General features: G+C 39.9%; 2 protein-coding genes across 3 annotated transcripts; both read left to right on the forward strand.

Annotated features, from left to right (window-relative positions):
• The first annotated feature begins 239 nt into the window (after positions 1 to 239).
• LOC131897295 (olfactory receptor 4D11-like) lies at positions 240 to 15,326 on the forward strand. 2 transcript variants are annotated; one of them, XR_009375647.1, is made up of 4 exons: positions 240 to 286; positions 1,486 to 1,537; positions 13,815 to 13,869; positions 15,161 to 15,326. XR_009375647.1 is itself a non-coding variant. In XM_059248175.1 (3 exons), the coding sequence occupies exons 1-3, from the start codon at positions 1,610 to 1,612 to the stop codon at positions 15,178 to 15,180; spliced, it is 906 nt and encodes a 301-aa protein (XP_059104158.1). In that variant the 5' UTR covers positions 1,548 to 1,609; the 3' UTR covers positions 15,181 to 15,326. The 2 variants fall into 2 exon arrangements, 1 of the variants encoding a protein (XP_059104158.1); XM_059248175.1 differs by lacking the exons at positions 240 to 286; positions 1,486 to 1,537 and adding an exon at positions 1,548 to 2,440.
• A 937-nt stretch (positions 15,327 to 16,263) lies between these two features.
• On the forward strand, positions 16,264 to 17,205 carry LOC131897313 (olfactory receptor 4D10-like). Its single transcript, XM_059248184.1, has one exon. The coding sequence runs from the start codon at positions 16,264 to 16,266 to the stop codon at positions 17,203 to 17,205; it is 942 nt and encodes a 313-aa protein (XP_059104167.1).
• The last annotated feature ends 604 nt before the right edge of the window (positions 17,206 to 17,809 follow it).

A 17,809-nucleotide genomic window follows, 5' to 3' on the forward strand; every position in this document is an offset into this window, starting at 1 on the left:
TTTTTCATATACACATGTCTGGACCATAGCTACTTTCTTCACTAATAAATCCATCTCTACTGCCATTCTTTGTCATCTTTTTATTGTTGTTGTTTAAACCCCATCATTTACCCCCAAAATGTGAGAATCCATATATGAAGTTTAAAATGTAAAGGGTATCATTTGTGTGACATAGCATGTAAGAAGTGAAAGAACTCCATTTCCATGGTGAAAGAATTCGCAATTCCATTGTGATGGGGAGAAGAGAAAGGGTGATGAAATTCACCCTGGGAAGTGCTTGGAAAAAGTGAGTAAGGAGGTCCTTACATAAATTATCTCTAGATTTGTGAGTCTTGAAATTGACAGGAGAATGAGGTGCCAGGAGAAATTTGTCTTATTTCTACCCTGCCATTGGCTTTCTTTATGACTTTGGAGACTTTATTTTCTTTTACGTGCTCAATTTGGTATCACTAAAGTGAGATAATAATATCTACCCCTTGAGCCTCAGAATGATGCAAAGAAACATTGTATTTAAACATATGGGAGTTTCTAAAACAATAATATCTCTCCATTAGCCGGGCGGTGGTGGCACACACCTTTAATCCCAGCACTGGGGAGGCAGAGGCAGGCGGATCTCTGTGAGTTCGAGGCCAGCCTGGGCTACCAAGTGAGTTCCAGGAAAGGCGCAAAGCTACACAGAGAAACCCTGTCTTGAAAAACCAAAATAATAATAATAATAATAATAATAATAATAATAATAATAATAATAATATCTCTCCATGTGGATCCTTATTATGTTATTGAAGAGTAGCAATTTATTCCAGTGGCTTTAAGATTAGATAGATAGATAGATAGATAGATAGATAGATAGATAGATAGATAGATAATGGATGGATGGATGGATGGATGGATGGATGGATGGATGGATGGATGAATAGATGGATGAATAGATGGGTGGATGAAAAGATAGGTGGATGGATGAATAGACAGCACACACACATGAGTGCCACTGCCAGGGTATGGAGGTCAGAAGACTTGTAGAAGTTCTCTCCTTCCACCATGTAGGTTCTGAGAAACAAACTCAAGTCTTCAGATTTGGCAGAATGTGCCTTTACGTGCTGAGCCATCTCACCAAGCCCTTGGTATCTTTTAAACTATAGAAACAAAATGTAGTAAAATGGGAATATTTAGATTTACAGGGCTGGAGCCCAGAACCTGCTTTGTGTGCCCTTACATAAGGCTCTCATTCTCAGTTCCTAGAGGCAAGTTTTAACACAGTCCACAAGCACCCACCAAGTATAATATGAAAACAAATTGTCTAGTCTAAACTACAACTTGTACTAGTGATAGAACTGAGGCAAGTAAGCTCAAGTGCTTTTCCCAAGTTCCAGAGCAAGTTCCTAATGAACATGCTACAGTGACAAAGTACATACCTGTGCACGTTCAATCTCTTTAGGATGCAAACCTTACTCTATTGTTTCAGTAATTCTAGAATTTCCTTTACAGGTGTACACAGAGGAAGAAATGTCATTCGATGGCACTGAGAAATCACACCAAGGTGACTGAATTTATTTTTTGTGGCCTTACCCAATCTCAAGAACTGAGTTTACTCTTGTTTTTCTTTTTATCTATGGTTTACGTAACAACTGTGTTAGCAAATGTCACCATCATGGTCACCGTGACCTGGGAGTCCCGCCTTCACACTCCTATGTACTTCCTGCTTCGTAACCTCTCTGTCTTAGACATCTGCTTCTCCTCCATCACTATTCCAAAGGTCCTAGTAGACCTTCTCTCAAGAAGAAAGACCATCTCCTTCAATGGCTGCTTTACACAGATCTTTTTCTTCCACCTACTTGGTGGGGCAGACATTTTCTCCCTCTCTGTGATGGCGTTTGATCGTTACATGGCCATCTTCAAGCCCCTGCACTATGTGACTATCATGAGTAAGGGGCGGTGCACAGCCCTCATTGTGGCTTCCTGGGTGGGTGGCTTTGTTCACTCCATTGTGCAGATTTACCTATTGCTCCCACTCCCCTTCTGTGGACCCAATGTTGTTGATGGTTTCTACTGTGATGTCCCACAGGTTCTCAAACTCGCCTGCACTGACACCTTTGATCTTGAACTCCTGATGATTTCAAATAATGGCCTGATCACTACACTATGGTTTGTTCTTCTTCTTGTATCCTACACAGTCATCTTGACAATGCTGAGGTCGCACACAGGGGAGGGGAAGAGAAAAGCCATTTCCACCTGCACCTCCCACATCACCGTGGTCACCCTGCACTTTGTGCCCTGCATCTATGTCTATGCCCGGCCTTTCACTGCCCTCCCCATGGACAGAGCTGTTTCAGTCACCCTAAACAGCATTGTCCCTGTCCTGAACCCAATGATCTACACCTTGAGGAACCAGGAGATGAAGTCAGCCATGAAGAGACTCAGGAAAAGACTCATACTTTCTGAGGTAGAATAGTTCCATAACTGATTGTGGAAATATAATTGAATCTTTTTTTTTTTTTACATTGGGACTTGGCTATACACAATCAAGTATAGTAATATGGTGTGTTTATGAAAGATCTGACTCATAAAATCATTTGTAAACATGGACTTCAGTACCAAGTTAAGCAAGAAGAGTATAACCCATGAAGGGAGACTGACAGAAAACAAGGAATAAACATGAACTATAATAGAAGTGCTGGGTCACCTATCAAAGGTTGCCAATCAAGGGTTTGATTTGAGACATATAGGGGTTAACAGGGTCATTTGTCTCAAAATTGCAGGTCTCTAGCACATATATCTCCATTTATTGGCAATTATTCTACGACTTTGGGGGTTCTGCTATGAGTTAAACACTGTTGGTAGTTTTGGTCTTCCTTTTTTAAGTCAATACACAGTTGTTTTAAATGGTTTTTAAAGATTTCCTGCTGTCATTCATTCCCTATGACTCTGAAAATTGACTGTGAACTTGACTTGCAGTCTGCCTTTGTAAAACTTGAATATATAAATACATAAATAGCAAGAGTCTGGAACTACTTATTTTACATTTAACATCCACCTTATGACTTGAGTATTTGAAAAAATAAAAACATATCTAACACAATAAATAAATATTTTGTTTTTCTTATGTATGCTGCTTTGTGACTTCCTTTACCATGGCATATTAAAATACAATAAAGTTGTCAATTAACAGGTATAATTATCCTTTATAATTACGATGTCTAAATAGAACCCAACCCATTTACTTATAGTAAATCTCAATTGAATTTGTGAGATGGAAGAATCAAAGACTTGTAAAAATTGATTTCAAACTAGTCAGTCTTAACTCTTTCCTATTTTGAGGGTTAGTGTTGACTTTTTGACACATGGTATCATTTTTAGCCCAGGGTGGCCTGGAACACACTGAGGCCCAAGCTACCCTCAAACTCACAGTAACTGTTCTGTCTCAGCCTCTCAGGTGCATGGATCATGGGTGTCAAAAGTTAGACTCAAAAACTTTGTTAGACCCATGCCCACTATGGTATAATTACAACACAGTTAAGTAGTGTTTGAAGAAATGTATTCATCCCAACTTCCAAACAGCCTATGTATTGAGTACAGACGACCCTGAAAATTGAACTGCAGGTAATCATATACAGAAGAGCAAAACCCATTTCCTTATTCCTCCTTCTTGTATCCAGGAAGACTGAAGTAAAGGATCCACTGAAATGTATCTAATTATTAGTACTAGAGGTGATCATAACTGATAATAATACACAACCCATATTAATTTCTCAAAGATAGATAAGCTCTGGAAATTATAATTTTTGAGAGCTAGAAGATAATACTGTACACATACTTCATGTTGCATTGTTTCCTTGTGGGAGCAGCTAAAACCAAAACACACCAATATTTCCATAGGAAGATGTGGGAGTAGTCCCAAGATGGATAAAAGTATATACAAAGATTATGTGTGAATTCATGCTATCTCAGATGAAATCATGCCACAAAGTAAGAACAAGATTTACTAGCAAGAAATTATGTGTTAGAGAAATAAGATAAAAAAAAACATAACATAAACGTGAAAGCTATGCATAGCTTTTTTAAATCTGAGTAAAAATGATACTAGAAACAGAAAGTAGATTTATGGTAAGAGTGAAACAAAACGTTTAGAAATGAAAATTATAATGAACTGAAAACTAAAAAGGGTCACACATGGACAGACAGAACAATCAATACACTATAATGTGATTCATAGACACGGAGAAGAAAGTGAATGAATGTGATAAATGCTAAGTATGACAGGAGTTCCTGAAAAAATAATAGGAATGCAGAAATACCATTTCAGGAGATCATAGTTGAGATATGTCCATAATTGATGAGCTATACAGATGCTCAGATTCAAAATACATCAAAACAATACAAAAACTGAACTGAAATGAGAAATTCCCCATGAGGAGTTAATTACACAATTAAGTGTGCAGAAGAAAGAATTAAAATTTTTGAAAACATGGCCACTGAAATTGCACAATATGAACTTGCAAAACACAACTGCATTTAATCTCTAAAGAACCAAAATCTGGGGCCTGATGGCCACTGAAATTGCACAATATGAACTTGCAAAACACAACTGTATTTAATCTCTAAAGAACCAAAATCTGGGGCCTGATGCTCACTAGACAGTCGCTCTACCATCTAGGCTCCTTCCACGTCTTCTGTAATAGCTGTATTTCTCATTCTGAAATAGAATTAAATGAGGATCACAAAGTACATTTCAGGACAGGAGTGTAGCTCAGCCATAGAGCATTTATCCAGCATGTTTGAAGCCCTCAGCTTGATTCCTAAAGCTGACAATAAAAACAAATAATTGTACATTAATCTCCATTGTGCATATTCTCTATTGTCTTTCCATGTATTCAATGAAAACTGTTGTACTAGTGAGCTAATGTGTTTTGTGCTGCCTCCCTCAATCTCACTATATTCCACTTTAGTCAGAGTGGCCACCTTCTTTCAAAAACTCCTCATTCTCACAACTGGAGAGATGGCTGAGTGGTAAAGAGTACATACTGTATTTGCAGAGACCTGAGTATGTTCCCTAGATCCCATGTTGTCCAGAGGGATCCGAGGCCTCTAGCGTCCACATTTACCTGCATACACGAACATGCACACAACATTTAGTTAAATAAATAAATGTTTGTAAAGCTCATCACTCTCTCACTACCCTTTTAAAGATAATACATCATTGGGGCTAACAAGATGGCACAGTGAAGGGTGGGCACTACTCTTGCAGAGGACCTGAGCTCTGTTCTCAGCACCAACATTAGATAGCTCACAGAGTCCTGTCACTTGAGCTCCACGTGGGTATGACGCTGTCTTCCAGATTCCACAGGCACCTGCACTCACTTATGTGCACACATTCATAATTTAAAAAAATACTTTAAAAAGAAATGATACTTGCAAGTATGCCGTGGTCCAACCTTAGCTCAGGCGCAGAACCTGAGATGGAGAAGGGGCCTCGGCACAAAGAAAAATTCTGACCACCAAGTAGATTGCACTCAAGTGCCCAGAACAGCTCAAGAGTCTTTATACTTGAACAGAGTTTTTTCTACCAGGCTTCATGAGCAGTTTTATCATTGGCTCCTATATTTTACTTTAAGAAATACATCATATTTTAACGAATACATTGTGATTATTATGAAAGGCCCCATTGTTCCTTTTTATGCTTCCCCAAATACACGTTCCCACCCCCTACATAGCCTTATTCTAGACACAGAGTTCAGCATTTTTTCAGTCTTAACTAAATATCCAGTCACACACTTCCTGCTCTCCCAGCACTTATGTCAGCTGTCAGTGACTTGCAGTTACAAAGTTAAAAAGTAATAAACATGGGTACAATGCTTTAAGAACAACAATATTCAACCCCAAACAATTCTTTCATGTCTGCAAGATATGCTGTTATGCAGTTCCCTTGTCTACAAAAGGTTCCCATGTCTCAAGCTCTCTGTAAAAGGCAGACTTCAGTAAGGCACTCTTTGCCTATCTCACTATATCATAATTTTTTCACCAATATAATCTCCTGTGTGTGGTAAAGATGGATCTATCCCCCCATATTTTACATTACATTTTTTCCATTGGATCATACTAGACCCTATCATTGATTTTATATGTTTGGTGTCTAGGAAACTTACTCTCAACAGTTGACACTATGTATATTCCTGAGGCTTTTTCACTATTCTATGTATGCATGCCTTACTCTCCTTTCCAGAACTGTGAGATATGTGTAATGTTCCAAGTGTTGTTTTCTCATGTGCACCTAATTGTCTCTATTGAGTCAGAAAAGCTCCCAGAATTAGGAGTTGTAGTTAGTAATTCTAGGTAAGAAATTTGAGAAACATTAGCCCCTGCTGAATCTTAGGAGAAAATATTCTAGAAAGAGCAGAATTTCCGAGGGAAATTACAGCTGTTGCATGTGTGACTGACAAAGTGAAACTAAAAAATTGCCCAAAGAATCACCAATATAATGAGAAAGAAAGGAGCCTGCAAGCTACAAAAATTTTACAAATTTCTACACTGTCCCATGGACTACTGGTCCTTGCCAAGTGAGAGTCCATTTCCACACGTGCCTTGCCCCGAGGAAACCCATTGGACAGGTAATCATATGCTGATCTGAGACTAAGCTGCACGGCTCCGAAACAAGTGTTCATTGCAAAGAGTCATTGGTCTGGTTCAAGGTTTCCATGATGAGATTTTTTCCTTTTTTTGTTTCTTTTTCTCTTAAATTTTATTGGGGGTGGGCTGCAAGGGCAGAGGGCAGATACGAAGTGACAGGAATGAATGGGATAGAGATGCATGATGTGAAAGACAAAGAATATATAAAAAGAAAGTTGGGTTTTTTTTTACTTGAGGAATTTTTTTATTACCTACATTCTGTGTCATCACACTGTATGCCTTACATACACATGATAAGATTTATGTCAAATCAAGAATACAAAGCAAAACAAAATTTCTTCAAACCATAGGTGGTGTTTCCATATCACAATGGAAATATTTTATGTTCTTCTGCTCTGTGATAGTCCAACATAGATGAAAACTAAGAAAAGTTCAAATTGTCACATAAGTCAAATACGAAACTCTAATTATCCTAAAATATAATATCTAAATTATATAGTATGATAAAGTTCAACAGATATTTTAAAAACATGATGCTTCCACAAAACATTTGTTTGTTAATTAGTTCAATAATTTGGTGTTTCTTTGATATCTCATAATTAGCATATTCTTTAGCAACAGAACATCTGTACTCTATATGTACATAACATTATACACCAGAGTTTTTGCATAGAACTTTTATCTCTGAATTCCTCAAAGTGTATATTAAAGGATTCAGCATGGGTGTGAAAACTGTATAAAAAAACAGTAATGAATTTATCAGTGGGAAAATTGGACACAGGTCTAACATACATGAAAATGCAGGGAACAAAAAAGAGAACCACCACAGTGATGTGAGAGCTGCAGGTGGACAGGGTTTTGCGCTTCCCTTCCTGACTGTGACTCTTTTTTTTAAATTGTATTTTATAATTTAATTTAATTTTACATATCAGCCATGGATTCCCTTGTTCTCCCCGCTCCCACCTTCCCCCCAGCCCATCCCCCATTCCCATCTCCTCCATGGCAAAGACTGCCCTGAGGATTGAGTTCAATATGGTAGATTCAGTCCAGGCAGGTCCAGTCCCCTCCTCCCAGGCTGAGCCAAGGGTCCCTGTATAAGCCCCAGGTTCCAAACAGCCAGCTCATGCACTGAGGACAGGACCCAGTCCCACTGCCTGGATGCCTCCCAAACAGATCAAGCTAATCAACTGTCTCACTTATCCAGAGGGCCTGATTCAGTTGGGAGCTCCTCAGCCACTGGTTCATAGTTCATGTGTTTCCATTCGTTTGGCTGTTTGTCCCTGTGCTTTTTCCAACCTTGGTCTCAACAATTCTCACTCATATAAACCCTCCTCTTTCTCGCTAATTGGACTCCCAGAGCTCCACCCGGGGCCTTGCCATAGATCTCTGCATCCAGATCCCTCAGTCGTTGGATGGGGTTTCTAGCACAACAATTAGGGTGTTTGGCCATCCCATCACCAGAGTAGGTCAGTTCGGGCTATCTCTTGACCATTGCCAGCAGTCTGTTGTGGGAGTATCTTTGTGGATTTCTGTGGGCCTCTCTAGCACTTTGCTTCTTCCTATTCTCATGTGGTCTTCATTTACCATGGTCTCCTATTCCTTGTTCTCCCTCTCTGTTGTTGATCCAGCTAGGATCTCCCGCTCCCCCAAGCTCTCCCTCGACCCTCGCCCTTCATTACCCCCACTCATGTCCAGGCTGTTCATGTAGATCTCTTCCATTTCTCCATCATTGGGCGATCCCCGTGTCTTTCTTGGGGTCCTGTTTTCCAGGTAGCCTCCCTGGTGATGTGAGTAGCAGTCCAGTCATCCTTGTTCCACATCTAGTATCCTCCTATGAGTGAGTACATACCATGTTTGTCTTTCTGAGTCTGGGTTACCTCACTCAGGATGAGTTTTTTCTAGATCCATCCATTTGCCTGCAAACCTCATGATGTCATTGTTTTTCTCTGCTGAGTAGTACTCCATTGTGTATATGTACCACATTTTGTTTATCCGTTCTTCAGTTGAAGGTCATCTAGGTTGTTTCCATGTTCTGGCTATTACAAACAATGCTGATATGAACATAGCTGAGCAAGTGCTCTTGTGGTATGATTGAGCATTTTTTGGGTATATGCCCAGGAGTGGTATAGCAGGATCTTGGGGGAGATGGATTCCCAATTTTCTAAGAAAGCGCCATATTGATTTCCAAAGTGGTTGTACAAGCTTGCATTCCCACCAGCAGTGGAGGAGAGTTCTCCTAGCTCCACATTCTCTCCAGCATAAGCTGTCTTCAGTGTTTTTGATCTTAGCCACTCTGACAGGCATAAGGTGGTATCTCAGAGTTGTTTTGATTTGCATTTCCCTGGTGATTAAGGATGTTGAACAATTCCTTAAATGTCTTTCAGCCATTTGAGCTTCTTCTGTTGAGAATTCTCTGTTTAGTTCTATAGCCCATTTCTTAATTGGACTGTTGGGCTTTTTGATGTCTAATTTCTTAAGTTCCTTATATATTCTGGATATCAGTCCTCTGTCAGATGTGGGGTTGGTGAAGACCTTTTCCCATTCTGTAGGCTGTCACTTTGACTTGTTGACTGTATCCTTTGCTCTACAAAAGCTTCTCAGTTTCAAGAGGTCCCATTGACTGATTGTTTCTCTCAGTGTCTGTGCTACTGGTGTTATATTTAGGAAGTGATCTCCTATGCCAATGCGTTCAAGACTACTTCCTACTTTTTTCTATCAGGTTCAGAGTAACTGGATCTATGTTGAGGTCTTTGATCCACTTGGACTTAAGTCTTGTGCACGGTGACAGATATGGATCTATTTGCAGCCTTCTACACATTGATATCGAGTTATGCCAGCACCATTTGTTGAAGATACTTTCTTTTTTCCATAGTATAGTTTTGGCTTCTTTGTCAAAAATTATATGTTCATAGGTGTGCGGATTAATGTCAGGGTCTTCAATTCAATTCCATTGGTCCACATGTCGGTTTTTATGCCAGTACCAAGCAGTTTTTATTACTGTAGCTCTATAGTAGAGCTTGAGGTCAGGGATCGTGATGCCTCCAGAGGTTGTGTTATTGTACAGGATTCTTTTGGCTATCCTGGGTTTTTTGTTTTTCCATATGAAGTTGAGTATTATTCTTTCCAGGTCTGTGAAGAATTGTGTTGGTATTTTAATGGGGATTGCGTTGAATCTGTAGATTGCTTTTGGTAAGATTGCCATTTTTACTATGTTAATCCTGCCTATCCATGAGCATGGGAGATCTTTCCATTTTCTGACATCTTCTTCAATTTCTTTTTTCAGGGACTTAAAGTTCTTCTCATATAGGTCCTTTACTTGCTTGGTTAGTGTTACCCCAAGGTATTTTATATCATTTGTGGCTATTGTAAAGGGTGATGTATCTCTGATTTCCTTCTCAGCCTGTTTGTCAATTGCAAATAGGAGGGCTACTGATTTTTTTGAGTTGATCTTGTATCCTATGTTGCTGACTTTGTTGGCTTTAGTGTTTTCTTTGACTGATGAATCTATTTCTTCTACCGTATCTTCAACGCCAGAGATCCTCTCTTCCATCTCTTGCATTCTGTTGGTTATACTTGCATCTGAAGTTCCCATTCGTTTACTCAGATTTTCTATTTCCAGCATTCCCTCTGTTTGTGTCTTCTTCATTTTTTCTATTTCCCTTTTCTGGTCTTGGATTGTTTCCTTCATCTGTTACATTGCTTTTTCATGATTTTCTTTCAGGTATTTATTGATTTCTTCTGCTTTATTTGTCCTTTCCTCTAGTTTTTTATAGGGTTCTTCCCATTTTCGTTTGTCTTTTCCTTAATTTCATTTGTGATTTCTTCTATATAAGCCTCTACCCTCTTCATGATGTTATTCATAAGGTTGCTTGCTTCTGCTTCTTCCATTTTGTGATGTTCAGGTCTAGCTGTTGGAGGAGGGCTAGGTTCTGGTGATGCTGTATTGCTCTTCATTTTGTTGTATGTACTTCTGCCTTGACATCTGCCCATCTCCTTGTGGATTCGTTCTTGGTCTTATCAGCGCTCTTGGTCCAGATAGAGCTGACAGATTCAGGAAGCCTCTCTCTCTTGTCCAGATGGGAGCTCCAGGGCAGGATGGGCGCTGGGGGCTGGTCTCTAAGTCTCAGGAAGTGGCTGGGGTCTAGGGTGGATGGGCATGGGAGCAGGGCGTGGAGATTGTAGGGTCTGCCAGGGGTCTTGGAGAAGGGGAACCTTCCCGGTGGGGGTGAAGGGGATCCTGCCCGATGGTTAGAACCTGGGGCCAAGTTTGGCAGGTCTTCCCCGGAATGGCTGGTGCCCAGGGATGGGATCTAGGGGCAGACTTCTCTGGGTCTCAAAAGAAAGTTTTTTTTAAAGGAAGAATACATCACTAAGTAACTTTCTATTTTCAGCTCTGGTTTGTTCTGCTTATTTTTTTTAAATATTTATTTGTTTATTATGTATACAATATTCTGTCTGCATGTATGCTTACAGGCCAGAAGAGGGCGCCGGATCAAATTATGAATGGTTGTGAGCCACCATGTGGTTGCTGGGAACTGAACTCAGAACCTCTGGAAGAGCAGGCAGTGCTCTTAACCACTGAGCTATCTCTCCAGCCCGTTTTGCTTATATTTTAATCATCTAAAATAATTCCATAATTTTTTTTTTTACTTTTTGAGACAGGATCTCTATGACAACATCTGAATTTTAGCACGCACAACCTTAGTGCTAGATAGCCAATGTCTTTACCCGTTATCTTTGATCCTAAAACTTCAAGTGAAAATCATATGCTATTTGGTGCAGAATGCAACATTATTTCTTGAAAAAAGATGTGCTATTGAAGAAGATTTCAGTGTCTTTGCTCCATTTTCAGAAGAGAGATGGTAAACTCAAGGATTTGCCTATTTAAGGTTCTTGGATTTGGACAGTATTCCTGTCTTAATCTCGAATCCCTTAACCTCAGGCTTGTCTCTTCTCCCTGTACTGAGCCTACTCCTTTCTTCATATCAGCTGTGTTCATTAAATACACCAGAAATACACTGGAAAAGAAAGGAAAAAAGTCAACTAAGGGTTTGCTTAACCCTGGATTACTGAGATGGGACAGAGTTCGTGGCCCTAGAAATAGCAACAAACAGGTCCAGGAGCCTCTACTGTTTTCTGCTTGATAAGAAAGGTCATGAGACCTCTAGAGGTCCAGTCTTTCTAACTTCTTCACAGCTTGTTTCTGGGGTACTGTGAAACATATTCAAATGTACTTTTTTCACGCTTTTGAAAACGTGAGTCCTGTCTGTCCTGGATCTCACTATGTCAAACAGGCTGGGCTTGAATTCACAGAGCTCCTCCTGCCTCTGCCTCCCAAGTGCTAGGATTAAAGTTGTATGGCATCAAACCCAGCTAATTTAATTTATTTTAAAATACCTTTATCTTCCCACTAGAATGTCAAAGGGATATGTATTTGTCTCACTATCTCATTCTTAGTGCCTGGAGGTGTGTGAAAGCAGGAATTAATGATATACTGAGCGGAGTAGGAGTCCTGTAGCTCAGGCTGGTCTCCATTTCGCAGTGCTGTGGAGGATGACGTTAATCTCCTGATCCTTCTTCTTCTACCTAGAGTGCTAGGATTACAGGTGTGAATCACCATGCTCAGTTTATGCCGTACTTGAAATTGAACCCAGGCCATCATATATGCTGGAGAGGTATTTTACCAACTGAGCTATACTCCCAGACTTCAGTAATGACATTGTTGAATGAAAACTAGGTTTTACCTTTTCTGCATGCTGAATATAGGCTAGAGACTCCAGAGTTCTTATAACATTGCTAACTCCTTTCGTGGTTGAATGGCAGTTTCTGCTTTGTATTCATTTATTTATTCTTGTTCCAATTTTATTTTTATCTTCAAATTCCATTCTTATGTAACAAAATACATTGACATGTCTACTCAAATTCTTCTTCAGCAAGGTGTATTGCATGGCCCAAAGGCTCCTCTTACTGTCTTATTGTGCTTAATTTGTAAAACCACTAATCTTGTTGACAAGGGATACAAGGGATGCCCTTGTCTCTTCTCCCTGTACTGAGCCTACTCCTTTCTTCATATCAGCTGTGTTCATTAAATACACCAGAAATACACTGGAAAAGAAAGGAAAACGTCAACTAAGGGTTTGCTTAACCCTGGATTACTGAGATGGGACAGAGTTCGTGGCCCTAGAAATAGCAACAAACAGGTCCAGGAGCCTCTACTGTTTTCTGCTTGATAAGAAGGGTCATGAGACCTCTAGAGGTCCAGTCTTTCTAACTTCGTCACAGCTTGTTTCTGGGGTACTGTGAAACATATTCAAATGTACTTTTTTCACGCTTTTGAAAACGTGAAAAAAGACCCCAGAAATATTTTAAATATATGGTTCAGCATGCTTTAACAGAGCAGAATAAGCTGAGAATAATGGCATTTGATTGCTCTCCTGTCATGAGATAAACTGGACATGGACTATGTAGTGGGTTTTTTCCATAATAGGTCGCTATTTCCTTACACATCAGTGTATCTGTTAGCAACAATATAATAATTACCATTGAAATTTCATCACCACCAGTGAAACTAGCTACTTTAATTCCACATCCTTGCCCAACAGTTACCCTCTCTACCTAGCTCTCATAATAGGCCAGAGACTAACAGATCAGGCAGGACACAACACAGTTCCCAGTGCAAAATGTTGAATATACAAATCAAATAGTCTCTTCTATGGCCTCTAAGGAATTTGTACACCAGCCAAAATGTGTCAATGTGTGTGTGTGTGCATACATGCAAGCTTTGATAACATTTTAATGAATCCCATTGAAACCACATCATCAAATCAGTTACTGCTACTTCCCTGTCCAATGACATTCCCTTTGTCATTCTTACATTAAGCCTGAGGTTAAGGGATTCGAGATTAAGACAGGAATACTGTCCAAATCCAAGAACCTTAAATAGGCAAATCCTTGAGTTTACCATCTCTCTCCTGAAAATGGAGCAAAGACACTGAAATCTTCTTCAATAGCACATCTTTTTTCAAGAAATAATGTTGCATCCTGCACCAAATAGCATATGATTTTCACTTGAAGTTTTAGGATCAAAGATAACGGGTAAAGACATTGGCTATCTAGCACTAAGGTTGTGCGTGCTAAAATTCAGATGTTGTCATTGATTATGTTTAACAAAGTTGACTTTGAATATTTTCCAGGGATATCAGATATCTCAGACCAAGGATGGTCATCTCCCTGACAAACACAACGAAGGTGGGTGTCAAGTATTGGAAGTACAGGTGTGTTTAAAAGGATGTAGAATTGTGGCACACTATGTGTAAGTCATCCGGAATTCGTTAAGAGTCTTTCAGTTGCTTACTGTGTGGCTGCTACACGTTAAAACCAGTGTAAGAAGTCTCTGTCAAATGAGATTCTACAGCCAGATGTTGTCAAATGCCACCATAAGGCAATATGTAAAACTATGTAGCCTGAAGTTGGAGGGGAGGGACAATGTGTCTCCGTTCTGTTTCTATCTCCTACTGATTATGCAAGCCTGCTTGCATGAAATACAGACTTAGGAGGTAATAGGCTTAAATCACTCATTCATTTATCAAACAATGCCTAATAACCATGGACTGCAACAATAAAGCATGTATTAATGAGGTAATGAGGCAAGGGACTGTCTGGTAACCTGAAAAGTCCTTTCACTGCACACTCCCATACACTCACAGACTACACTGCTTTTTTGTGCTCTCTGGGTGGCTGTGTCATTTCACCACTGACTGGTGTTACTTTTCCACCTCTGCTATTCTTCTAGAGTGTGACAGTCTTTGTCTTCTATAGGAACCCTTTCCATACCAACCCTAGAGAGAGCACAGCCGTGGTTACCACGGCTATGGATAGACTTAAATACTTGTATTTCCACAAAACCTAGCATTTCTCCAGAGTAAACCTTCCCTGCACTGTGTCTGTGTTGTGACTGTAAGTCCAACCCCAACAGTGCTGTAAGCACCACCAAATGTGTGGGAAAGGACTGAAGGACTAAATATGTACCTCTGAAGTTCCTAATCAACTCAGTGAGAGGAATGCAGTTGAGTCTAACTTGAGGTAGTCTGGCTCCATTTTCTGAACATGATCTCTGCTGCATAGTCTTATGGGAACTCTTGCAGATGTTTAATACACTAGGCTAGTTTTTTGCTGACTTCAGATTTACCTGGAAACTTTACAATTGTTTAAACAGATAACTCATTTGAGTTTTTTCTACTACCCTTACTCTAAAATTGAGCTGAAGAAATAACACAATCCTGCTGAATTCTTGTTCCGTTACTGTTATAAGACATCAAATGACTTTGGAAATGAACATAATCATACTGAATTTCAGTTTCACAATGTAGCAATGTATTGAGTTTGGGGAAATCAGTTCATCTTTCTTTCTTCAACTACTAAAAATAAGTCATATCCCCTTTTTCATAAGAATACACAAGAGAGCCATTCAAAAGGTACCTCAGCCTTTGAGATGAGAAAACTGTCAAGAAACCCTAACTATACACCTGCTCTTTCTCAGCAATCTACAAATGGATATGATGCTGATGCAGACAGGAGAGGAGAATGGGTATCACAACAAGAGAGGGAAGCAGATCTCTAGTTGGTGCCTTTCCTTTGGCAGAGGCTGAAATTGGGAACCCACAGTGAGACACAGGAAGCTATATCCTTCTTCAGTCCTCTCACCTTTTATATGAGTCTCCCCTTGACCCAGCTTCCTCCTTCTCCTTGATTGCTCAGATCAATATTGTCCATATAGTTCACAATTGATAATGCAGAACCCCCATCATTCAGCTAACCAGCAGCAGAATATGAAGGAGTAAATTCAGTGCTACGTCGTCCTAACACAGTGTCTCTACTTCCCTCGTCTCTGTAAGTATCTCCTTTTAGGGAAAAAAATTGTGTTTCAGATATCCAAAACTTCCACATGTCCTTTGTTCAAATGTGATCTGTATAACGTAGAAAATTAATAATAATGTTAACTAAATGGGGACAGTTAAACACAAGAACTGATGATGGTACTTCTATTTCATGTCCTTAAGAGGTCAACCTGTGACCACCAAAGAAGGATAACTGACCAAGAGACTTAATAGAATTTTTTTCATTTTTAATTGTGTCCTTGTGCTTAATCCACTTATATGGAATAGTTTCCTATGTTCAAAATGGTAGATAAATACCTCAGTATTGGGTAGTGATTTTTAATTGAATTTTTTCATTTATTTTACATACCAACCACAGTTTCTCCCTCTCTCCTCTCCTCCTTTCTACATATCCACTCCTCCTCCATTTCCATTTGAATAGAATTTGTTAAAGCAGAAAAAAACTGATAAAGCACTAAACTGTACCTCAGTGATGTTTCCTTTTTAAAATACGATGCTTAAGTGTCACTACCTATTATATTTTCTTTCCTAATGTTGCTCTGTAGAGAAATAATTAATGACTCATTTTGCAAGTAGTAATGTGATTTGATCACCAAATTGATTACAATATTTAAAATGTGGACCACTCGACCACTTCTAAGCACTATGGCAAAGCAGAAGAACTCAATTTCATCCTAGGAATTTAGGAAGACAAGGTAAACAACCTAAGGCTTGAAACAAAGCAGCCCAGAGAGGCAATGATTTAATGGAAATGGAAAACTACACCAGAGTCAAAGAACTTATCTTCCTTGGCCTGACCCAGAGTCAAGAAGTGAGCATGGTGCTGTTTCTTTTCCTTCTCCTGGTGTATGTGACAACTCTGCTGGGGAACCTTCTCATCATGGTCACCGTGACCTGTGAGGCCCGCCTTCACACCCCCATGTATTTCTTGCTCAGGAATTTGTCTATTGCCGACATCTGCTTTTCCTCCATCACTGCCCCCAAGGTTCTGGTGGACCTTCTCTCAGACAGAAAGACCATCTCTTTCAATGGCTGCCTCGCTCAGATGTTCTTCTTCCACCTTATTGGAGGAGTGGATGTGTTTTCCCTGTCAGTGATGGCTCTAGATCGATATGTGGCCATCTCTAAGCCCCTGCACTATGTGACCATCATGAGCAGGGGCCGTTGCATTGGCTTAATAGTGGCCTCCTGGATGGGAGGCTTTGTCCACTCCATCGTGCAGATTTCTCTCTTGCTGACACTTCCGTTTTGTGGACCTAATGTTCTTGACACTTTCTACTGTGATGTCCCCCAGGTCATCAAACTTGCCTGCACAGACGTCTTTGTACTGGAGCTGCTGATGATTTCTAATAACGGCCTGGTTGCTACTCTGTGGTTTCTGATGTTGGTGGTATCATACACAGTCATTCTGATGATGCTCAGGTCACACACAGGAGAGGGCAGGAGGAAAGCCATCTCCACCTGCACCTCCCACATCACTGTAGTCACCCTGCACTTTGTGCCCTGCATCTATGTCTATGCCCGACCATTCACTGCCCTCCCCACGGATAAAGCCATCTCTGTCACATTCACAGTCATCTCCCCTCTCCTCAACCCCTTGATCTACACTCTGAGGAACCAGGAGATGAAGTCAGCCATGAAGAGACTCAGGAAGAGACTTGGACCTTCTGATGGAGAAGAGCAATAGCTCCTCCCTGTAGTCACATTTGGAAACATTTGTATATGAACTAAGATTTATTCTTTATACTTGTTTATCATTTCTGTTCTCATAGGGGCCTAAAACAGCCCAAAAGACCTCAAATTTATAGTTCTAATTCTCCCACATATTTTTCAGTGTGTTACATATTGTCTCATAGAATCACCAAGCATATCTCAATGGAATCTGTGAAATATGGAGAAACAGAGACATGGAAAAGATCATTGCACACTGAACCATACTTTGGGTTTTGCTTTGGTTTTTGTTTTATTTTCTGAGACAAGTTTCATTCTGCAGTCCTGTCTGCTCTAGAACTCATTATGTAGGCCAGCTAGCTTCAAATACCCAGAAACCTTCCTGCCTCAATCTCCTAAATGCTGGAATTAGAGTTGTGAATCACTATACCCAGCTAGATTTTCATGTTTAAAATTGATTTGATTTCTTCTTCTTTTTTTTGTTCTTGTTTCATTTCGTTTTGTTTTGTTTTGTTTTGTTTTGTTCTTCTTCGAGACAGGGTTTCTCTGTGTAGCGCTGGTTGACCTGGAACTCTCTCTGTAGACTAGGCTGGCCTCAAACTCAGAATTCAGAGATCCAC

This window comes from Peromyscus eremicus, chromosome 1 (genome assembly GCF_949786415.1).
Source record: "Peromyscus eremicus chromosome 1, PerEre_H2_v1, whole genome shotgun sequence".
Classification (NCBI taxonomy): Eukaryota; Metazoa; Chordata; class Mammalia; order Rodentia; family Cricetidae; genus Peromyscus; species Peromyscus eremicus.